At 38.0% G+C, this 25,867-nt stretch overlaps 1 protein-coding gene across 2 annotated transcripts in view; it reads left to right on the top strand.

Annotated features, from left to right (window-relative positions):
* LOC131046894 (TATA-binding protein-associated factor BTAF1) overlaps window positions 1-25,867 on the top strand; it is a 158,443-nt gene that overhangs the window by 73,537 nt on the left and 59,039 nt on the right. For both annotated transcript variants that reach the window (XM_057980723.2, XM_057980724.2), the window contains 3 exons: window positions 23-463; window positions 9,657-9,776; window positions 9,883-10,365. In XM_057980723.2, the coding sequence (XP_057836706.2) occupies window positions 23-463; window positions 9,657-9,776; window positions 9,883-10,365 (1,044 nt within the window). The remainder of the gene's footprint in view (window positions 1-22; window positions 464-9,656; window positions 9,777-9,882; window positions 10,366-25,867) is intronic.

The following is a 25,867-nucleotide window of genomic DNA, read 5'->3' on the forward strand; positions in this document are numbered from 1 at the left end:
GTGGCATTTATCTTCTTGACAGGTTGCATCTGTTGTTCTTGTATCATGGTTTAAAGAGCTTGGTGTATGTACCTCAAAGGAAAGAATGGCTTGTGCAGTTAATGCTGTCAATTCTATTCGGCAAAGACTTTTAGACTTGCTGGATGGCGGTGATTCTTTTATGCCTACTTGTGATCTCTCCTTACCATATGCAGAGCTTTCTCGGACCTATTCAAAAATGAGATCTGAGGCTGCTGCATTAATCCGAATTGCCAGTACTTCAGGATTCTTTCAAAACATATTTTCTACAGGAATTCCTCCAGCAGATGAGTTAAGTATAGATGCTGCAGTAGATCTGGCGACAAAGGTTCTGGTGTCAAAGGATGCTTTTTCTGAAGATGGGAGAGAGAAGCAAGCCTTTGAGAGTTTGGAGGCAGCAAGACAACGGCTTTTGGCCACTGCGGGATATTTGAAATGTGTTCAGGTGTATATCCACATAGAACCATATACTCTCTGACTGATTTCAATCCTTGAATATTATTTAATATTATATTAACAGGTGAATAGATCTTGCATGTGTTTATGTATATATATCTGTATAGAGAGATACAGACCCTTATACAACCGAGTTTTAAAAAAAAGATTATTTGCTTGTTTACCAAGATGGAGGGAAGATATAAAGCTCTTATCTCCAAAGCTGAAAAGCTTATATAGCTTACTTTTGGTATCTTGATTTCTCTGCAAGAAGTTCAAAGAATATGGAATCATGACAGATCTGGGTAGGCTGGTATGGTGGTTTTTTGGGGGGTTGGGTTTGTTTTATATTTGCAGCATAAAAACAGGAATTAGGTTGAGAATCACATAGCATGTATGCAATAAACAAAATCACCATAAAATTTAAAAATAGTACTTCAATGTCAATTTGTCAAATGTTAATGTCATGATAACCATTGGTTGCTCAATATTAAAATAATAAAATCAGCTTATATGGTATTCATAAACATCGTTGTCATAACATCTATGATATAGGTAGATTAGAAGAACTACAAAGAGTGCCATTGGCAGTCCCACTAAAATATGCTGGCTATCTGGCTCTTCAAAAAATGAAGATTATTGGGAAGTAGAAGCATCCGAGTCAGTATGCGTTGGATCTACATCTCACCATGTGCTTGCCCCTTAGTCATTTTGTTTGTGTGGAAGATGGAACCATTTTGAATGCACACGAACAAACTCCTCTATCTCTTTTGATGGCATTTGGCTACACTTCATTGAGCGGATGGAGGAGTATGTTTCTCTAATTTTGCTCAGATGAAGATGAACTGTTAATGTAATAGCGTTGGTCGGTATCATTCAGGGCCGACATAGTCAACTAAATTGCCTAATTGGCCTATCGGCCTTAGACAATTTAGTTACATCGATTTGCTTCTATTATGTTAGTGTGCCGATTATTTGTAATCCGCCACCCTTGGATTATAAGACGTGTTTATTAAGATGTAATATATCCCTAACTAAAGATGTGTTAATTAAATATGAATGAAGAGACATGATTGTTATAAGGAGCCGACTCTTGAAGGAGACGTGTTGATTGGCATCTCCAATGCATGGGTATATATTTCGGTTCCTCTTTCACTTCCAAGGCATCAAATTAATACATCATTATCTCCTGCAGTTCACATCATTTACACAGTAAGCAGATCGTGTTTTCTCTATTGAAGAATCATGTTTATTCTGAAGCAGATCGGATTCATTCTTTGCATCATATTGATCATTATTTGTGTGGAAGCCTCCTTCAGCAGATTGACTAATATAGAGGACAGATTCATCAGCATAAAAGTTCGGATTTCTTACTGAATTTGTATCATCACTTAGCTTCAAAGTGTGCAGCATTTGCAGATACATTTCAAGAGATTAATAGCTTGGGTTTTCACCTTCAAGAGGAAGGTTTTCCTAGGGTATACTCTGTGCATTTTGTGTGAATTTTCTATCTATCTAATCTGATCACTAAAATTAACATGGTATCAGAGCCACGGTGAAAGAAAGATCATGATCAGATTCTCTACAACTTCTAAGCTCTCTCTCCTCTCTCTCTCCTTCAAGCAGTATCTACTAAGCCTCGAAAATGGTGAACGGTCTTAAAGTCGAGGATAGGCTTGAAGGCGCATCTAACTTCACCTCATGGAAGTTTAGAGTGCTCATTGCACTTGAAGAAAATGATCTTCTTTAATTTGTGGAGGAAAAGGATTTATCCGAACCTAAAGATCATGAGGAGAAGCTTCAATTTAAGAAAACTGCCATCAAAGCAAAGAAGATATTAATTGACTCGGTGAGGGATCACTTGGTGCCTCTCATCTCCAAAATGACAACTGCGAGAGATATGTTCAAGACCTTGGAAGGTTTATATGAGATTAACAACACAAGTAGGGCTCTTGCCTTGAGGCAACAACTCCACGAAGTAAAGATGGCAAAAGGAGAATAAGTTATGTCATTCTTCATGAAAATATCAGAATTGAGAGAACAACTAAGTGCAATTGGAGATCAAGTGATTGATAAGGACCTTGTTATGCTAGCTTTGAATGGCCTTCCTCATTCGTGGGAGCTATTTATCCAAAGCATAAGTGGAAGATCCAAATTACCTAAGTTTGATCGACTTCGTGCGGATTACATTCAAGAAGAATCAAGATTGGCGGCTAGGGGAATTATCAAAAGTTCCCAAAATGAATATACTCATGTTCTTGCCACTCAATCTACCAAGAAAGGAAAGAATTGGAAGAAGGGCAACTTCAAAAGGAATAGAGATCGAAGATCAGATTTCGCACCTGAATCAAAGAAGAAGAAGAAAGATCTCTCTCGTATCAGTGTTTTAGATGTGACAAGTTTGGTCACTATGCAAAGGATTGTTTGACAAGACCTAAGCATCAAGGGGCAAACATCAATGAAGTTTCATCTCAGAAGGAGGCAGAAGATAACTCAAATGGTTTTCTTTTCATATCAGCATTATCAAGCAATGTTCCTACGGATAGTGATTCTTGGTTGATTGATAGTGGAGCCTGTAGACATATCACCGGCTATCAAGAGCACCTTTCAAATTTTGTGGAGGAGTCTAATCTTCAAGTGATCATTGGAGATGATGCATGCTATTTAGTAAGAGGATTTAGTGCTACATCTCTAAACCTAGAATCTAGAGTCTCACTACACCTAAGTGATGTTTTGTTCATGTCGGGGATCAAGAGAAACCTTGTGTCTATTTCAGCCTTGGAGGATAAGGGCTATCAAATTGTATTTTCTGAAGGAAGAGTTCTAGCATGGCCAAAGAACTCCAGCATCAAGATTGCTCGTGTGATTGGAAATCGTCATGAGAGTTTGTATAAGCTCTCTACTCTTCCCGTCCAAGCTCTTCTTCATGATTCTTCCTGTTCCAACGAACTTTGGCACATAAGACTTGGGCATCTTCATTTTAGGGCTCTTCCATCACTGGAGAAGATGTTAAAAGGTATTCCTAAACTTAATCATGTACATGATGGTACTTGTAAAGGTTGTGCTATGGCTAAACATATTAAGAGTCCTTTTCATAGCAGTGAAAGTAGGTTTAAAGAAATTCTAGATCTTGTACATTCAGATTTATTTGGTCCAATGTCAATTCCATCCCTAAGCGGATGTTTGTATTATGTAACTTTCATAGATGACTACTCTAGGAAGATTTGGATTTATTTCTTAAAGTCTAAAGAGTTTGATGAAGTCCTAGGTAGGTTTAAAGAGTTTAAAGCTCAAATAGAAAATTTATCTGGAAAGAGAATTAAAGTTTTAAGGTCTGATAATGGAGGTGAGTACACCTCGGGTAGCTTTCGTGATTTCTATATTGAGGCAGGGATCAAGAGGGAGTTCTATGTCCCTTACGACCCTTAACAAAATGGGGTTGCAGAAAGAAAGAACAAATCTATTGTTGAAGTTGCAAAAGCTATGATTCATGATCAAGACCTTCAGACTTTTCTATGGGCAGAAGCTTCTAGAACAACAGTGTATGTTCAGAACAGATGTCCTCACCGGATATTGCAAGATATGACTCCTGAAGAAGCTTTTTCAAGGATTAAGCCTGATATCAGTCACCTGAGAACCTTTGGTTGTCCTGTGTAAATATTTTCAAGGACAAGAGGACCAAGTTGGAACCTTCTAGCAAAAGAGGGATATTTGTGGGCTACAGTAAAACCCGCAAAGCCTACCGTATTTACATTCCTAGTTAGAAGCAAATAGAAGTAAGCAGGGATGTCACATTTGAGGAAGATGTTGCATTCAGAAAATCAAAGGGTTCATGCATGGATATAGATGATGAAAATCATGAGACTCCTCAAGACATGGATGTTGATCATGGTCCTGAGATTCAGAGGGAGTCCATAGAACCTGATGTGAATGATGATCCAATTGAACCTTTGGATCCTACTGATGGGCCTAGAGATATTGTTGTGGCTCGAAAGAGACCTCTTTGGGCAAGAAACACTATGCAACTCCTAGAGGCACATTAAGAGAAAGTAAAAGACCACAAAGATTCTCTAGCTATGTTGCATTGATGTGTAATCTTATTGAGTCTGAACCTTCCAGTGTTGATGAAGGAGTAAAACAACAAGTATGGAAAGATGCAATGGATGAAGAGTATCAATCCATTATCAAGAATGATGTGTGGGATATTGTTCCTAGACCTGAGGGGAAGTCCGTTGTATCTTCCAAGTGGCTGTACAAGATTAAGCATGTAGTTGATGGAAGCATTGAAAAGTACAAGGCTAGATTTGTGGCTCGTGGTTTCTCTCAGAAAGAGGGAATAGACTACGAAGAAACATTTGCTCCTGTTGCTCGCTACACTTCCATCAGGACCATCATTGCCATTGCAGCAGCTAAGGGATGGAAGTTACATCAGATGGATGTGAAGACAACTTTTCTCAATGGTGTGATTGAGGAAGAGGTCTACATCGAGCAACCTGAGGGGTTCGTGATTCATGGGAAATAGTCTCATGTGTACAAATTGAAGAAAACCCTATATGGCCTTAAACAGGTGCCTCGTGCTTGGTATGAAAGAATTGACAGATACTTAGTGGGTTTGGGTTTCTGCAAGAATGATTTTGATCCGTACCTTTACTTCAAGGTATTCGATGGTGATATGTTGATCTTGGTACTTTATGTTGATGACCTATTTGTTATTGGAGAAGATCATCTCATTCATAGATGCAAGGAGTTGACTTCAGAATTTGAGATGAAGGACTTAGGACTCACGCACTTCTTTCTAGGTTTGGAAGACTGGCAGAGGCCCAATGAGATTATCCTCAGTCAAGGAAAATACACCATTGATATCTCGAAGAGATTTGGAATGGTAGATTGCAAATCTATGTCTACATCGATGGAAACTAACTTGAAGAAACTGAGGGAAGTTGCAGCTAGTTCAGACCTTGTGGATCCTACTATGTACAGACAGTTGATTGGATCCTTGATGTATCTTGTCAACACTAGACCAAATATTTGTTATGCAGTGAGTGCATTGAGTCAATTCATGTGTGAACCGAGATAGATAGATCTAGTTGCAGCCAAGCATATCTTGAGATACTTGCGTGGCACAATTGGATATGGCTTGAAATACTCTTCCAGTGTGGACCTGAATTTAGAAGGCTATTCTGACTCTGATTGGGCAGGGAGTGTTACTAATTGGAAGAGCACCTCTGGTTGTTGTTTCAGTTGGGATCTGCTATGATTTCTTGGTATAGTAAGAAGCAGTCTTCAATGACACTAAGCACAACATAGGCAGAATACAGTGCAGCATGTGTGGCAACTCGCGAACCAGTGTGGCTTCGGAAGCTCCTTGTAGGATTGTTTGGACAATCATTGGAGCCTACTACCATTCATTGTGATAACCAAAGCTGTTTGAAGCTTTCAGTCAATCCAGTGTTCCATGACAGAACAAAGCATGTTGAGATTCAGTACCACTATATCAGAGATATGGTACAGAGGAATGCTGTTCAGTTGAGATACATTTGTACTGAGGAGTAGACGGTTGACATTCTCACCAAGCCTCTTACCAAAGTGAAGTTTGTGCATTTTTGAGACAAGCTTGGAGTTGTGGAGAATGAATCCCTTGCTGAGAGGGAGTCTCAGCATCAGTGATTACTTGATATGTATTGTAATGCATTCTTCTCTGTGAGAGAGAAGTTTGAGGTGCAAGCCCTTGTTAATGCATTCTTCTCCATAAGAGAGAAGTTTGAGGTGCAAGCCCTTGTTAATGCATTCTTCTCTGTGAGAGAGAAGTTTGAGGAGTAAGCCCTTGCCCCACCCTCTGCAAGTAGGCATGGTGGATCCACCCTCTGCGAGTAGGTATGGTGGATGTCATGGGAGAAATTCCACCACTTAACACTTGTGCTTATTCACCCTTCGGGAGTAGCTATGGTGAACGTCATGATGTGATGACGACATCACGTTGAGTGATTCCGTGATGGGCACTTGTGTTCATTTGCATTTCCATACATGGGAGTAGCCATGATGGACCTACCCTCTGGGAGTAGCCATGGTGGATGTTACTATGTGACCCAAATTTTGAGAAGGATTCCTCTAGATGGAGTGTTAATGTAATAGTCTTGGTCGGTATCCTTCAGGGCCGACATAGTCAACTAAATTGCCTAATTGGCCTATCGGCCCTAGACAATTTAGTTACATTGATTTGCTTCTATTATGTTAGTGTGCCAATTATGTGTAATCTGCCACCCTTGGATTATAAGACGTGTTTATTAAGATGTAATATATCCCTAACTAAAGATGTGTTAATTAAATATGAATGAAGAGACATGATTGTTATAAGGAGCCGACTCTTGAAGGAGACGTGTTGATTGGCATCTCCAATGCATGGGTATATATTTCGGTTCCCCTTTCACTTCCAAGGCATCGAATTAATACATCATTATCTCCTGCAGTTCACATCATTTACACAACAAGCAGATCATGTTTTCTCTATTGAAGATCAAGTTTATTTTGAAGTAGATCGGATTCATTCTTTGCATCATATTGATCATTATTTGTGTGGAAGCCTCCTTCAGCAGATCGACTAATATAGAGGACAGATTCATCAGCATAAAAGTTCGGATTTCTTACTAAATTTGTATCAACTACTTAGCTTCAAAGTGCGAAGCAAGTTTTTGCCTTGCTCCACAAACCTTCTTTGATCAAAGGCCCTATTGTTGAGGGGTCTTGTCCTCATAGGTAGTTCGGCTGTTGGAAACTTGAAGTGATTGAAAATCATAGAGAATTTCGCCCACCTCCAAAAGAAATCCATGCCCACCTATATCCGTGTTAGAATATGGATGCAATAGTCTCAAAAGTCAGTGCCAAGATTTTGAATTTCAAATAATTAAACTTTATATTATTATTATTTTATTTTATTTATATATGATAAGAAACACTCGAGTTGGCTAGCATGGTGGGGACATGACACGTGGTGGTCATTTTGTTCCATTGCTCAACAAAAATTGTTTGCACTTGTTTGAAGAAAGTTTAGTTTATTTAGGAACTCTCATCTCATTTATGACAATCTTTATTTTCTCAATCATTGAGTCAATGCCATTATATACCTCTACCAAACACCAGTTATCCATGTCAATATAATCTATTATATTCAAGATGAGCTCGATGAAACTAAGAAGATGTTCTACACAATCCCATCAGCTGTTTTGTAGGATCAGTATTTCTGTCCTATGTTGGATTGTTTCCATAATTGGCTTATGATCATGCTAGAAAATGCCTCCTACACCTTCTCAAGTCATCTCAAGATAATTATGCTGGAGGCAAATTGGATTTCAACAACCGTTTTGAATGTAAAAATAAAAAATAAAAAATGAAGAAGAAAACATGCTTAAGTTCAAAAAAATAAATTACTAAAACAAAACATAAAATTTTATTGTTTCGCGTACCTTCAATAGGTCCATATTTGAATATGCTCTACGACATTTGGTTGTTGGTGATAAACATTTGAATCTCTTTGGCTTGCCAATTAATTTTGTTTCCCATCATTGGCAGCATAAGGTTGAGTGAGTGGATAGCACAAGGTTTCCAAGAGATGTGTCAATAAAATGCCTCAACCAACAAATTAGTTGCTGTACAATATTTTGCATTGTGCATTGTGACTTGGACAATATTACTAGGCTCCACTTACTCAATGGCTCCTAAGAGAATGCTACCAATAAATTGTGTCTATACTTTATCTCCCCCTCACAATCCATGAGCTTTCGAACATTGCCCTTTTAGGAGACACTACAACCACATTAATCAAGGGCCAATTTTTGACATCTTTACATCGATTGGAAACAAGGGACACCCTTGTCCGGACTCACGAATCCCTAATGGGCTTCAACGAATTTTCTACAGGTTTCATCTTCTTTGCCAATGAGGTTTTACACTCCTTTTTATAATTTGGGTCCTTGTACCCTTGTGGAGTCTAATTAATATTGCTCACAATTTCTTGCTAATATGGTGAGTGAATAATGTTGAAAGACAAACCACCTGCATAGGTGCATCTTGCAATGTGTTATTAGCAGTCTTGTAGGATTTATTTTGAAATGCCTTTTTCAATGGTCCCTTTTCTGCCTTTGGTGAAGTGGTTTTGATGCGTGTCCAAGGGGAAGGAGGGCACCTCCTTGCTTCAGATCCGTTCTTTACCAAAGGATGTCTTGTTCTACTGACATTTACTTTTTTAGCTTGCTCATCTCTAACATATTCTATCACTTTAGATGTTGGCATTAGCGCACCTTTCTTGGCTATGCAAGTTTTGATGCCCATTCCAGGAATATCACACAATTGGGATTTCACTCAACTATATAAGATTGTACATTTCACATCACATTCACTGTAACCCCAAACATATCCCCCACTACCTGGAACTTAAAGTTTACTCCCAATGATTCATATGATAGATTCATGTAGCTAGCTTACTTATGCTGTCATTAATTGTGAATAATGCATATCATATGGACTGGTTTTATATGACTTGCTGAGTATTCAGTGACTTCCCTGTTTCTGAGTCTGATTAGGCCAAAATGAGGCATACCAGCTCATTTCAGCAGACTTCGTTAGAGACTTAGTTTTTTTATATATCATTTTTTTGTAGAATGTCTATGCACATTGATTTTATAAGATTTCCGAGTCTTGCCAAGTTTTTGTGCCAATTCCAAGACCAAGCCAAAAGTCATCCTTTGAGTCTGTGCCAAGTCAGAGTTTAGTAAGCCTGGTATGGATAGACACATGTCTGTCGATTTTCTTTTATGTATGATAGGGACTAGAAATGTGACAATGCAAATTTCTTTTCTGGGCTTCAGCAATGTTCTTTCAGTCTCGTGTTCCATTTCATTGAAGGGCCTTTTCTTCACATGAATGTTTGTAGTTGTATTTAGTTTATATAGCTTGGGTTTAAACTGCTTTTCGTTCTCCTCTGCTTCTTACATTTTTTATTATTTAGTTACGTTTCACAACCTAGTGATTTTTTGACCCCAGTGGGCCACATATGGCTTTGTGTATGTTCACATGTTTGGAATGTACACCCCACTTGTTAGGTTTTCTTGGTTTCTAGTTGTTTTTGTGTTCCATTGCTGGTTGTTGGAGCTTAGAACTTAAGTGCTGCTATTTTTGAAAGCTAATTTTTGATATTTTTGTCACTGCAGGGCAATTTGCATATTAGTGTTACCGCTTTAATGTCAGGTGCAGTCGTTTGGATGGTAGAGCTACCCGCTAAGCTAAATCCAGTCATAAAACCTCTTATGTCTGCTTTGAAAAGAGAACAGGTATAAATGTGTTTAATATATCTAGATTTGGTCCATCTTTAATAATATTTGTTTATATCGAGTTCCATCATTCTGATCATGTTCTAATAACCATTACTTAATGTAGGAGGAAGTCTTACAAAGGATGGCGGCTGAAGCAGTAGCAGAAATCATTTCACAGTGTGTTGGACGTAGGCCCAGTCCAAATGATAAGCTGATCAAGAATATATGTGCATTGACCTGTACAGATCCAAGTGAAACTCCTCAGGCAACACAGATGAATGCAAATGAGTTAAATTTAGAGGAGGACTCAGTTTTGATGGGGAAAGGTGCTGGCAATCAACATTCAAAGTCACAAACTTCTTCTGTTGGTGAGGAAAGATCTAGGGCTGAAGGTTTTATCAGCAGACGTGGGGCAGAAATTGCTTTGAAGTCCCTATGTGACAAGTTTCAAAATTCACTATTTGAAAGGCTTCCTAGGCTTTGGGAATGTCTCACAGAAGTTTTTAAGCCAAGTGTACCTGATGGTTTGGAGCTGTTAGAGGCTTTACAAAACATGCAAATGATGGAGTTCAATGAAGAGCCTCAAGTCTTGATAAACAATCTTCAGGTACATTTGCACCCTTGGATCCATGCATCTTCTTTACTTTTTCAGGATCTATTTAGATTCTGGCCATGACATGCATCTGTAGCCAATTTTGTATATTTTTTTTTATGAATATTTCTATGGAAATGTTTTGGATGCATAAGCTTGTTTTGTACTGGACGATATTACTGAGTTTGTTAGTTTTTATAACAATTATACTGATTATCATTTTTAAAAATATTAGTTTGGCTTTGGTAGTAGGATACAGCTGATGCTAATTCTATTGTTACATACTTTACATAGCTTGGGTGAGTACATGAAGATTCATATGACTTTGTTGCTTAAATCCAATACTGTGCCAATCACTAAAACCATGGACCTTATACAAAACAGTGGTCTCAAAGAACTATTACCCATCACGAGCATATCATTCTGTTAGGGGCTATCATTAATCACTCATCCTAATTGAGAACACGGAGCTTTTTTTGTACTTGATAATATTGGTGAGTTTGTTAGCTTTTATAAGAATTATATTGATTATCATTTGCTGAAATATTAGTGTGGCTTTGATAGTAGGATACAGCTGGTGCTTATTTTATTGCTCCATCCTTAACATAATTTCGGTGGGTACATGAAGATTCATATGCCTGCCAACCTCCAAAACCATGGACCTTAAATAAAACAATGGTATCAAAGAACTATTAACCATTGTGGGCATATCATTCTATTAGGGGCTATCGACAACCACTCATAATAATATAAATAATTGCTTAATGTAAATTTATTTTCCTAACAGCCACCTTTAAGTTTAATTGGGTAAATACAACATACAATCAACATTACATCTTGCCCAATCCTTATTTTGGGGATATAAATCACTACTATCAATGACACATGTACCCAATTACTCATTCTCATGCTACCTCGTCACTTGAAGTGACTTGCATGAAAAGAAAGCACATAAGAGGATATATTCAAAGATGTTCACAATTTGTATCAGCAGTATTCATTTGTCCATTCACATCAATTTTTGTCTCTTGCATGAGATGACCTAGCCCTTCTTGCATACATCTGTTTAAAGTCACTTCCTCTTTTGTTATTAGTGTTCCATGGGGAGCTCTCTGATGGATCCTAGTGATGTTCGGAATGCCCTGGATGTTTTAGCGACTTGTGCGATATGCCCCCTCCCTATCCTCACCATTCTTTGAAAGTTTTGGGGGCATCCCCTAAAAAGAGGGATTTCTTGGGATCCACACCTGCCACCACCCCCCTTCCCCCCCCCCCCCTTTTGGGGACTTCATGGCATCCCCTAGCCTCCCCTAAATGTCTTGACATATTTTGTCCGTCCTCGAGACTTTAGGGCATCTCCCACATCAGATGCATAGCAAATGGCAAAAGAATAAAATAAAATTTAAAATATTCGTAAAGGAATAAAATACTAAAAGGGGAGCCCACCAAAACCTGTCAAACCAAACAACATTTAAAACCCATTCTTGTTATTCATTCACTAAAAGAGAAGAAGAGAAAGAGGAACAATTTCCAAGATATCAGTCCAATGTTTTTTATTATTTCTGAGCTTGTTGCTCAATGTTTCTGTATGCTATGCATGATATAACATTTCCTTTTTTTGGCACCTCTCAATAGAAATTATGTTCCATATTATGCTGATGATTACTGGTCTTCTAGATGGATTATGGAATTGGTGGATTGTTTTTGTACTCACCCTTTTGGAATTTCATCCGGTTTGTATGTTATATTTCTAAGTTGCTGGTCTTGGTGTGGGAATGGGTATAGGTTTAGGACTTTAGGATGTGTTTGTTGGTACGACAATGTTTTTTCTTGGGTATGAGTACGGGTTTGTGTGTGTGCATTTATATGTACATATATGCATACATATATATGTATATATGTCTATATATATACATATATATATATATATGTCTATATATATATATGTGTGTGTGTGTGTGTGTGTGTGTGTGTGTTTGTATTTAACTATAATTTTTAATTTGATATATTTTACAAGGATATAAAAACAATAATACTCAAAATTGCCAATAAACAATATACCTCATAATTTGCAAAAATGAAAATACTCATAAATTCATTTTTCTTTGTTTTGTGAAATGTCAATATAAAATAAAAATTAAAATCAATAATCTTCATTTTTCTCCTCATCGAGAACATCAAAGTCAACATGTGATTTAATTTCATTTCAACCACAATCAGTTGTAATGCCACTCCCAGTAGCCATGTCTTAATAGAAGTTGTTTCATCTAAACAAACTTTAGCAGTTTGGGCAATAATAATATGTCTAAATTTACACACTTAGGGTTATATTCCAATTCTTCATCACCCCATCATTGTAATCACGTTTCTTATGTGACAAGAGAAGCAGGTAGGAATGTACATAGATCAAATCCTTAGTTTTTTTGCACCCAATTGATTGTGATCAACTGAGTGGATATCTACTAACTTAGTTGAAGAACTTGCAACCTATTGAAATTGCTTACAACATATACAATCATTAAACATAAATTATAATATGTAGCAACGAATTAAAAGTAAGGAAGTTAAAAAATATAAAATGTAAACTTGAGATAGAATTTTTACTGCAAGAGGATGTAGCTAAATAGAGCCTTGGCTATGCATGTACAACCATTCATGAACTTTTTTTTTGTACTTGACTTAAAGACTACAAACTTCAGGATTTCTTACAGATATAAAGTTGACAAACTCATTTAAGACAACACTTGGTATATATCTACATTTGGGAATATATTTCTCAATGCAATCTTGTACCCATATCAACCTCTTCATCTCTGTATGGTGTCACCGTCCTCAGAAAGTAAAGTATCTTCGTGCATGTTTAACACGAGTTCATCACTCATTGTCTAAGATCAATGCTTTGACTATTTAGGTACTCATTTTATTTGATGGCGTGCAGAAAACATGCCCACATATATCCTCAACTATTGAACCTACGGCCATGTAATTTCTAACATTGTTTGTATGACTTGGACAACGTTTTTAGGGCCCATCATCTCAATGGATTGTATGAGGATATTGACAATGAAGGTTGTATTCTACACTTGCCCCTCATAATCAATTGCCTTCAAAAACATCACCTCTCTAGGAGACATTGCAATGACATTAATTAGTGATCTATTTTTGCAGTCCTTCCATCCATTATAAATGATTGATACTTTAGTTTTGGGCCATGTGTCCTTGTGCCCTCAATGATGCCTCTATGGAAGCCTTTTCCTTGGCTAATAAGGTGGTGCACACCTTTTTATACCCAAGACTAGTGTAATCAATAGGTGTGTTGGCAATTGTTTTCACCATATCCTGCCAATATTGTGATTTTCTAAGGTTGAAAGGTACTCCATTGCTATAAATACAATAAGGCAGGCTCTTATCTGCAACCTCCCGTGCCCCATTCTGGAAGGGCTTTTCCAATGGGCTTCTTTATGGGAAAGAAGAGAACATTGCCTTGTTGGGAAGATGGTGGAATGAAAGGTTGTTGGGCATGTAATGTCCCCTACCTGATCTATTTAAATATGCTAAAATTGATGGATTTTCTTCAATAAGTTATTAACAAGTGCTTGTCTATTTTCCTCATTAGCTGATTAATTTCATTATTCATAGTTCTTAATATAGATATCAAACCCTGCTACTACTTCAGTTTTAAGGGAGAAGGGTTTACATATGTTACCAAAGCGCTTAGAGACCAACTACAATAGGTTCCCTCAAAGTTTACATATCCAAGCCCTTACCTATCTTGGGTCTATACCTGGCTTATGGGTCACTAATCCCCACCCTATCTTGGGACTTAACCTATTGCTTGGATTTAGACTGCCCCTCTTTGGAACATCTCAATCCCATCTTCTTAAATACGGAAAGTAATAACATGATTTAGACTATAAGTATATATATTTCTTATGTATTATGAATATATATATGAAATTAAGTGTGACTGTGATACATATTGCAGTCCATATTAGCATTACTATTAATTCTGCATAAGAACATTATTGGGCTTCATATATTAAGCATACTTATTAAACACATCCCCATGCATACCACCAAGAACAAGGATGTTACTGCCTGTAACTTAATAGCAGTTCTGATCTGATCTGATCCATGGTGATCTTACTAGATGCTTTTGATTCCTTTCCTTTATATCGCTCAATGTGAGGGAGAGGTCACACCTCTTCATCATGTATACCCTATGGCAAGCGACACACCCTTTCACCATTAGCACCCTTTGAAAGAGTGCAACTCTTCATTATTTCTGCCCTTTGAAAGGGACACAACCTCTCATAATCAGATCTGCACTTATTATTTAAATCAGATCTGCACTTCTCATTTCCAAATTATTCCCCCTCTCAAATGAGGTTCTCTTCTGCCTTTTATATCTCATTGTTGAGGGAGACATAACTTTTCCTTTCATGTCTTTTGACTTTTCATTAACTTAATTAATTTTTAATTAATCATATTTAATTATATTTTATTATTTTATTTTATATTTTAATTTAATTTTATTATTATCATTTATTATTAAATTTTATTTCAAAGTGGGGACATTACAGAGCAGCTAGCATTGTTAAGCTAGTAGGAGGTTTGTGCGATCTTTTCTTGGAAAGAGGATGTGCTTTTTCCTTTCCTTTGATACTTGCACTATGAACCTTTTTAATTTGGCCTTGGACAAACTCTTATTTAAGTTGGTCATAGTGCATAGGTGAGCTTTCACTTGATTATATGAGCACTTATTATTAGTCCCACATTGACTACAATGCCAATGATAACTTCCTTCTCTAGGAAGTTTCTCAATCATGGATGTATGTTTCCAAGGAGGTGATGTTGGTCAAATTTGAACAAGCTCTCTATGCATGGGGCGATTGAACTGGAACTACTAGCTATTTTGTATGAATAATAAAACAAAAAATTGAAAAAACAATACATAGTAACAAGCCTATGAAACAGAAAAGTTTCGAAGTAATTGTGTATGTTATTAAAGGAATTGAATGTACATATATAGGCAATTACAAAGACGATGTTTCCTAATGAAACAAATGGTTCACTGAAAGCAAAATTAGAAACAATCTAATTAGACTAATATTACACCTAAAATACATTATTGACCATTAGATAAATAGATATGCTAAATTATTCTAATACCCTCAATGGTCAATCTGTCAACTACACCAAGTTGCCCCCTAAATTTTACAAACTTGTTCGGGCTCAGAGACTTGGTGAGGATGTTTGCAGTTTGATCCTCTGTTGGAACATACTACAACTGAATTGATTCGTCTTCAACAAATTGTTTGATGAAATGACAATGAAGCTCAACATGCTTTGTTCTTTCTTGAAAGATTGGATTTTTGGCCAGTTTGAGCACCCCTTGATTGTCACAGTAGAGGGGTGAAGGACCTACTTGAGACATTGCATGTTCGAAAGTATCTTTTGAAGCCAAACTACCTCACAAGTTGCTTTAACAGTTCCCCAATACTCTACTTCGGTCGAGGAAAGAGCTACCGCCTACTGTTCCATGTGACTGTACTTGTACCCAGACTGAAAACATACGCAGATGTAGACTTCCTGTCATCAACAAAACTTGCCCAATTTGAGTTGGTGAAACCAATGAGTCTAGCATCTTTGCTTCTGCCATACAAAATGCCAAAGTTAGAAGTGCCCTTCACATATCTCAACACACGCTTTGTTGCAACCTAGTGTTTTGAGGCAGGAGTTGTCATGAAGCAAGAAAGGTAACTCACATCATAACTCAGATCAGGTCTAGTGGCGGTGAGATAGATGAGACTGCTCACTAGTTGCTTGAACAAGGATTCATCCTCCATGAATGAATCTGATTTCGTTGACGACTTCAACCCATTCTCCATAGGTGTGGAGGTAGGTTTGCAATCCTGCATCCAAAACTTATCAAGAAGTCTTCTGACATACTTTGACTGAGAGATAAAGGTACTACCATCAGTGTGCCAAACCTCAACGCCTAAATAGTAAAGCAAAAGTCCCAAGTCTGTCATGTCAAAGGACTGGTACAAACTCTGTTTGATTAGCTCAATCAAAAGTGTTGAACTACCAATGATAATCAAATCATCAACATAGATGACAAGAAAACCAATATCACCACCAGTAGTTTTGACATACAAATTGGAATCGGAAGGACTTCTCTAAAAGGCTTGATCATTGAGGTACTTATCAATTTTTATGTACGAAGCCTGAGGAGCTTGTTTCAGGCCATAGAGTGCTTTCAACACCCGATGTTCTTTATCGACAACCTTGAATCCTGGAGGCTGCGTCATAAATAATTCTTCCTACAACTCATCATTGAGGAATGCACTCTTGACGTCCATTTGATGGACTTTCCAACCAAACTGGGCTGACATGGCAAGGACGAGCTGAATGGTACTCATTTTGGCTAGGAGGAAAAGTCTCCTCATAGTCCATGCCTTCTTTTTGTGAGAACCCCCGAGCAACTAACCGTGCCTTGTACTTATCAAGGTTTCCATCAGCCTTAACTTTATACACCCATTTGCAGCTAATGGGCGTCTTCCTAGGTGGAAGATTATAGAGAACCCAAGTGTTGCTCTTCAGAAGGCTATGATGTTCAGCTTCCATAGCTTGGTCCCACTCAGGTATACCGTTAGCCTCTGCATAAGTTTGAGGCTCATAAACACTGTGAATGTTAGCCATGAGAGTAAAATTAACTGTATGCTGTTGTTTGCTCGTGTCTAGACGATCTACCCTCAATGAGCTCATCATCATGAAGGTCATCATTAGTCTTGGCCCACCACTTAGGCCGAAGAGCAAAAGTACCAACATCTAAAATAGGTGAATCAATATCACCAGGAATGTCAATAACAAAGTCATCAAGATGCTGCTCAAGATTTTCCTGAGGTGACCGATTCAGAAGATAGACAACAATGTAGACTGCTTTTGCCCAAAACTTCTTCGGAACATTTCTATGTTCCATTATAGATCGGGCCATCTCAGTTATTGTTCGGTTTGTCCGCTCAAAAACACTGTTCTGTTGAGGGGTGTAGGGTGTGGTAAGCTGACGCTTAATGCCATGATTCGCACAAAAGTCGAAGAAAGCAGAAGAACAAAATCCTCCCCTCCCCTCCCCTCGACCCTCCCCATTATTTGACCTAAGAGTGATTATTTGTTGACCAAAATCTTTTTCTACTAAGGCCTTAAACTGGCTACTAGGGCCTTAAATTGCTGAAACATTCTAAACACCTCTGAAATTTGTTTAGGAAAATACACCCACATTTTCTGACTAAAATCATCAACAAACAACAAGAAATACTTGAACCTAGTAACTAAAGGAGTGTTCATCTAACCACAAATGTCGGCATGAACCAATTGCAATACCTTAGAAGCTCACCATGAATCAGCATCCAAAAATGGAGTCCTATGCTGGTTCCTAGTTTGACAAGCTTTGCAAAGTCCATTATTTTGAGTTCGAATCTTAGGTAAGCCAACAACCAGATCCTCCTGAACAAGTTGAGAGAGATAGTGTATGTTCAGATGGCCATACCGCTGATGCCATAGATTGCTGATTGAAGAACTTTTCGCTGCCTTGGTGTGCTCCTGAGAATCATCAGTGTCAACAAGTCTATAAAGACCATGATCCGTATTACCCACAACAACTATGATGCAAGTCTCCCTATCAACAATGTTGCATTTGTGCAAATTGAATACCACATCAAACCAAGGAGAGTGTCTCGTAATTTGACTGACACAAGGAAGGTTGAGTTCCATTCTTGGAACGTAGTATACATTGAGGAAAATTAAATTCCTCCCACCAGACTGAATTTGCATGCTGCCCTTTACGACTACGGTATACTCTTCCCCTCTCCCAGAGATCATAGAATCTATGAAAGGCTGATATTTTGTGAACCAGTCACGTCAATGAGTGAAGTTTTGAGAAGCACCTAAATCAATATATCAGGCAAAGGACTTCACATGATTTGCAGGTCTTTTAGTCGTAAAGGCATAAAAGGTAGATTCCTTTTGCTCAGTGTGCTCGACAACATTCGCTTTTGGCTAAGACCCTCCTTGCTTCTTCTATTCAAAAGCCAAGCATATTTGTGGAAATAGTTGCATTGAATGTTCTTCTTCTTCGAGCCTCCTAATGACGGAGCAGAGTTCTTCTGTTGAGAAGACTTAGATTTGCCTTTATCCTTGTGAAAGGATTTGGCTGCGAAAGCTTGTTTTGTGGAGGACGAATTAGCACTACTGCCAAATTGTTGTTTCCACCGATCTTGCTGCAAAAGTTTGATGCATAGCTCTGGAAACTTCAAGTCAACATTAGTTGAAGTAATGTTGAGCATTTCAATAAAGTGCCCATAAGACTTTGGTATACTTTTCAGGGTGATGACTACCATGTCTTCTTCCAACATCTTCCGGCCAATCTCTTCCAACTGATCATGAATATCTTAATTTTTGTGAGATGCTCCTCTAGAGACATCTGCTCAGGCATCATGATGGAAAACAACTAGTTCTTCAGAAAGAAAGAACGACTCTTGTCTGATGTTTCATGGAGATCCTTCAGATGAGTCCAGATCTTTGCTGCTGTCTTGCCGGATAGCACTTGTGGTAGCTGATCATCTGGAACAGAGTTTTATAAGCATCATGGCTTCCTAGTTGCGATCATCAAATTTGTTGAGGTCCTGTCCAAGTGTTGTAGGACGAGTTTCCTTACCTAGAATGAGAGCATCAAGGCGGCGATATTCAAAGATGGTCATCATTCACTGTTTCCTGGTGCTGAAATTTATGTTGTTGAACCTTTGACTGCCTTCCAACATTATGTTGATCGAAGAAGCCGTTATGCACGCTTTTTGAGGCACGGAAAACACGGCGAACAAGAGGCTGAAAACTGAAAAAGTAGTCAAATATTGAGTCCACAAAATTTGAGGCACAAATCCCAATGCATTGAGGATGGCAACATGAAGGCACATATTCCAATGCAAATCAGGTACACATAATTTGAGGCATAGAACACTAGGTTGTAGGTAAAATTTCAGGAACAGAGGATTTAGAAACCCTAGTCGCAAACAGTAAAATCATGTGCAGAGATCGATCTTGTAGACTAGAAAACCCTTCAGAGAAACTTCACATGGCTTGTCATGAAAATCATACCCTTCGCAAAAAAAACACAGCCAACGCAGAAAACATGACCACAAAACACCTTGTGCGCCCTACACAGGCCAGTCACAGAAGAAAGAGAGCAGATGTTGGAAGAAGATGTCGTGGGATGAAAACACCAGGTGCGGCAAGGACAATTGCGGACAGAGAAAGTTGTGTGGTTGAAACAAAAAAAAAAACTTTGCACCAAAAATTTCATAGGCGTCGAACTCTGTGATTTGCAGACCCAAAAAGAAACCAGCTGAAATCTTTCAGAAGCAAAACCACGAACCTGCAGTTTGAACAAAAATGTGTCATGTGGAATAAACTCAGAGGGCACAAAAGCCTTCCATGAACACGCAGAAAACGTAGGCAGCAAAAACGACGCCGTGCAATTTGTAGAAAGATGAAAAGTCACACATAAAGAAAAAACATGAAAATCAAATTTCCCTTTGGACGTGTTTAGTCTCACGCGACATAAAATCGCGAATTATAGACAAAAAAAACTTCACAAACAGATACCAACACAAGGGATACTTTTTTTTCAAGCTCAGGTAAACTTAAAAAAAAATTCACTAAAAAATCACTGCCAATTTTTTAAGGATTATAAAAAATTATAATTTTTTATTTATTCCTGCTCTGATACCATGAAACAAAAAAGTTTCGAAGTAATTGCATATGTTATTAAAGGAATTGAATGTACATGTATAGGCAATTACAAAGACGATGTTTCCTAATGAAACAATCATTCACTGAGTGCAAAATTAGAAACAATCTAATTGGACTAATATTACACCTAAAATACATTATTGACCATTAAATAAATAGATATGCTAAAATATTCTAATAGCCTACACTATGTTGACTTAAGAAAAACAAAATAAAATGACATTATATCTCCTATATTACATATAAAAGGTTTAAAATAATATTTAAAAGATTTTAGAAAATAAAAAAATAAAAAAAGAACTTGCAAATTTGTTGGAAAAACTTGAAAAAATCAGAAGATAAACTTGTCTTATATAGATAAATCTTGTAGGTGTAGTTCTTTGTCTCTTGTAGGTGAATTTGTAATCTTCACCTTTGAAGAAATATCCAACAACTATAAAGAAAAAAAATGGCAGCTTGGAGGAATTTTGTTTTTGTTTTGTTCACTTCTATTTGTGAATTGAGGCAGAAAACAGTTGACTACACGTGATTAATTGTGAAATGACATATTTCGTGCTTTTTTCATTGTTAAAATCATTATTTCCAAATAAATCCTTTATTAGCGACTTGAATGATTTTATACACACTTTTTTGTGATTAAACATGATCTTAATGTTTTTTTTTCCTGCATGGTATGATCAGTCGATGGATTTCAATCAGTTTATTTGCATGGGATGTTACCCATGTGTGGTAGAGTCTACACATACGATATACTATACATTGACAGTAAACAACAACAATTGTTTGACAAATATGCTTGCTGATGCAGTCAATATTCAGGCCAAAAGTTAGACCCTCTTCTCTGTCTTAGCTAGGCATCTACCAAGGGCCTCAAAAAGAATAACAAAGAGTTAGGGACTGATTAGTCTCCTCACTGAACAAGTTCATTCTTCATCAGAAGTTTAGAATTAGTCATACATACAGCCCTTGATAAATACTCACTGTCAACTTTTATTACTAGGTTAGTTTTTATTTGAGCAATTTTTTGAAAATCAATAAGACTAAGATCAACATTCTAGTATAGTATTCATTTCTTGTAGTATAATATGCTTGAATAAAAGATTAAATGCAATGCAAGGAAAAACACATTTTTCTTAAGCATGCACAAACAGAAAACTGATAATTAGAATTGAAGTTGTTCTTAATTTTTAATTGGGCTTCATGTTAAATGGGAAGATGTATTCCATCATCAGTCAACAGGCAGTTATTTATGAAAAGCATATGCAATTGTATCCAGTAGTCAATATTGAAAAGGTTGTAAATTTCATCAGCAACCTTCAATGGGACAAAAAGAAACCTCTTGAGTTGATAACAAAACATGTCGTGTTACCTATACACTGTTTCAATTTTTTATCACATTAGGTTTCAACCCACTATTTTTTTTGGGAGCAAAGTAGCCCTTGTCAATCCATCACTACACTCAGGAATCGGAACTCAATTTCTTAACAAAAAACAACAGCGAATAACTAGAACACAATAGAGTGTGCCTTAGCCTTGACAAGATAGTGTAGGTCGAATAAATTATTTTTTTTGCAATTTTTATGGTGAAGTACTAATGTTTGCAGGGTGTTTGATGTATTTGGTTGAAAAAGTAATTTTTTTTAGGTGTGATAATCATGAAAGGTTGAATTCAAATGCTTTTGCAGATTTGATCATAATGCCATGTTAGACTTTGCACAGACACATTGCATGTTAATCTCAAGTACAACCAAGGTAAAATGCAATTGGTGTTTGAATGATGCCAATGGAGGCATAGATCACTTCAAATAGCATCTTGCAAAGGAGGCAAGCACGACACCACTACTTGCCTAGCTTGTCTTGAAAATGTATCATATTTGGCAAAACAAGCTCTTTAGGAAATTTATAGTGGTAATGGAAAAAATGCAAGAATTCGGGCAAAAGAGTTTTCTAATTCTACAAATGCTAGTAGCAATCCTTTAGATGATGTAGCTGGTGCACTAAAGTCTTTCAAGGTGTTTGAATCAACACCTACTTCTAAAAAGTGTGGCCTAAACATAGGTGGAGGAAACATTAATTATTTGGCCTAAACATAGGTGGAGGAAACATTAATTATTTGTTCGCACTTCCTAGTACACTAGAATCATATACCACTTTGGAGAGCATAGGTTGGAGGAAGAATATCCATGAACAAACAAAGAAGGTGATTGCAAATTTTTGGTACTATTTTAGTTTTTCATTCCATGTTGCTAGGTCTTTGTAGTGTAATATAGGGTGGATGCTATTGCAAGTACAAGTCATGGGTTCAAAGCCCAATCTTATGAGACATTGAGGGTTGGTATGCTCAATGACCTAGTATAGGTTAAAGATGTTGTCGATGAACATCAATTAGAGTGGGCCAAGATTAGATGCATTGTGATCTTAGATGCATGGACAAATAGAAGAATTTAACTCATCAACTTCCTCATCTCTTGTGATATTTACATGATTCTTTTGAAATTTGTGGATGCATTAGGTGTTGACGTGTTTTTATGACCGCATCTAACATAGAATAAAGTCACCAACGGTCACCTTATCCTCTCTTGATCAAGATTAGTCCGTATGCTAGGATTACTTAAAGTTCAAACGGCTAATTCCCAAGGTTCCTTCATTGCGTGGATGTGACTCAGTTGTTTGATGGGTTTGCTGATAACCCAAGGGGCCTTACGTATGTTGAAGAAACTTATACAAGCTCAAGGATCTTTTGTACGGATGATTTGCAATAAAAGCTCTTGCTTTGGATCTTTGGACTTTGAATTATGTAGAAACTAAATAGGAATATGGTAGAGAAAAACTAGACTAAAAGTAATCTAATCCTATGAACAAAGAGACGAGATAACTTGTACAAAATCCAACCACGCTTCGCTTTGCCAGCAACGCACAACTACACGAAGCCGGTGCAATCTTCAGGGGGCGTGTTTAAGGATTTTCAAATCATCAAGAGAAACCATCAAATCGAACAACTTCTCCTGATAATCGAAGTTAAACTTACACATATAACGGAGGCTCAGGCTAACTTGCACGGTATGCAACAATCAGTTGCATACCAAAAGTATGAGCACGAATTTTGCAACAAGCAATCCTATCAAATCCAGTTCATCTAACAGCATGAAAGCAAATCTAATCTATGAAAAGAATGAGACCATGCGAGCTCCAAAACAACACAAGAACACACCAACAATTGAACAATGTATTAAGTGTTCGCTTCAAAAACTCTTAGCAACAATCTCTGACGATAGTCTCTCCTGATTACAAATGAGGGGGTCACCCCCTTATATAGGCCTCAAGCCAAGGTTACATGCAAAAACCCTAATTAGGGTTTTCCCTAAAGATTCCCCACTCAAGGTGCAACAAGGTGGGAATCTGCAATTAATAACCCATTATGTCCATGCACAATTAATTAAAAGAGCCTAAAATAGTGCCCACTCAGCACATTAAATGCCTCATGATGCTGACCATGCCCAAAATATAACCGACACCATCATAAATGCTCGTCATTCTCCAAGTGACGGCGGCATGCACGAAGAATTTGTCATAAAACCATAATGAGAAGGCGACATGCAAGAAGATTCCTTATTTGGTGGTGGCATGCGTTGACTGGTCCACGCCTAGTCAATATTCCTTCAGCAATAAATACGCCATCACTATTCAGTCAAAAGACTTTCGTCCAAAAATGGACGACCATTATCTCATTCATTAATGGCGTATGCAATGAATCTACCGACGACGGCTTCTAGTTCTCCGATGGAGACACTTGGCACGTTCTCAATGTTGAATTCCATCAAGGCAATTTCTTCTTCGCTTCTGGAAAAGAAGCTCTCCCACTCTGCCACGACTTCCTGCGTTTTCTTCATCATACTGGAGAATGAAGAAACATTAGCAAAATGTTCCTTAGGGAATGAACCGACGAAGAAGAAATCGTGCAACTGGGATTTCAAGGAGTTCACTGTTATTCCTCCGTCATTGAGTTTCCTTGAAAATAAAGCTTCCATGGCACTAAGGATTTACTCCATCATAAATGCCCGTCATTCTCCAAGTGACGGCGGCATGCACGAAGAATCTGTCATAAAACCATAATGAGAAGGCAACATGCAAGAAGATTCCTTATCCGGTGGTGGCATGTGTTGACCGGTCCACGCCTAGTCAATATTCCTTCAGCAATAAATACGCCATCACTATTCAGTCAAAAGACTTTCCTCCAAAAATGGACAACCATTATCTTGTTCATTAATGGCGTATGCAATGAATCTATTGACGACGGCTTCTAGTTCTCCGATGGAGACACTTGGCACGTTCTCAATGTTGAATTCCATCAAGGCAATTTCTTCTTCGCTTCTGGAAAAGAAGCTCTCCCACTCTGCCATGACTTCCTGTATTTTCTTCATCATATCGAAGAATGAAGAAACATTCGCAAAATCTTCCTTAGGGAACGAATCGACGAAGAAGTAATGGTTCAATTGGGATTTCAAGGAGTTCACCGTTATTCCTCCATCACTGAGTTTCCTTGAAAATAAAGCTTCCATGACACTAAGGATTTCTTCTTGCATCCCTCTGATAGACTCCTTCAAGGTGACAGAGTCAATGCTGAATTTGTCAAGGGTGTTTTTTCCTGAACAGATGGCGTAGAACCATCGGGGAAAGTCGTAGGCTTAATTCTCTTGGATCACTTTCCCGTCCACCAGGGTTTGCCTTGGAGTCTTCGTCAGAGCCCTGAGTTGGGAAATGGTTAAGTCTTGGTAAACATCTACATCCTCCCATAGTTCTTCTGCTATCTCTAATCTGCTTAGGAGGGTCACGAACTTCGAATGAAGCTGAGCTAGATCCTCAATGAATTTTCCTGCCTCGGCGTAGACATCCTCTACCCATTACTGGGAATTTTGTGCCATTGCTCTAATAAGTTCTGCATCATCAACTACTTCCTTGGGAAGGAAGGGAGGAGTGGATGAAGGACCTGCTTCTCTGAGGGGTCTTTTGAAACTCCTGACGTATTTGCATAGAAATCTATTTTCCTCGCTCAGCCGCTTACATTTTGCCCTTGATTTAAGCAACTTCTCCTTCATGGCTAAGGAGGAACCTTCAAAATCCCCCACAGCTTGACCGGTGGAAGCATGGCCAAGATCAACTTGTCTGATGACGTAATCCTCCTGCCTAATCTCACTCCTACCTTTATCCACTGTAGGTTCAACGATGTGCAAAGTCTGGGCTCCGGATTCTTCCCTGACTACCTTGGAAAACTTTTGGGGAGCCTTCCTTTCCGGTGGTTGATCTATCCTCTTCAATAATTCTTCTAACTCTTGAGCAGGATTGGTTCCTCCTTCTGCTTCATTCCCCAATCTGCCTATCAAACAATCAGGCGTGGGGATGGAATGGCTATGATCGTCTGCATGTACCTGTTCCTGAGATTCCTCTTCCATTTCACCAAGGATAGTCTCCATGAAGCTATCCTGGTGAACTTCTTCCTGGTGCGGGGGACTTTCTTGCCTCTGATTTCTTGGTTGATGATGGCCTTGTGAAGCATTGATGCTGAGTATATCCAGCGCTAGAACGTTCCCTGGAAGTGGGCCTGTGGGATGTGGAAACATCTCCACTTCCTGTACACTCGAGGAGCTAATTGGCGAATGCTCCCTTCATGTTCTTGCTCTCTTTTGTGGAGGTCCTTTTTGCTGGGTTT

This window comes from Cryptomeria japonica, chromosome 2 (assembly GCF_030272615.1).
Source record: "Cryptomeria japonica chromosome 2, Sugi_1.0, whole genome shotgun sequence".
NCBI lineage: Eukaryota > Viridiplantae > Streptophyta > Pinopsida > Cupressales > Cupressaceae > Cryptomeria > Cryptomeria japonica.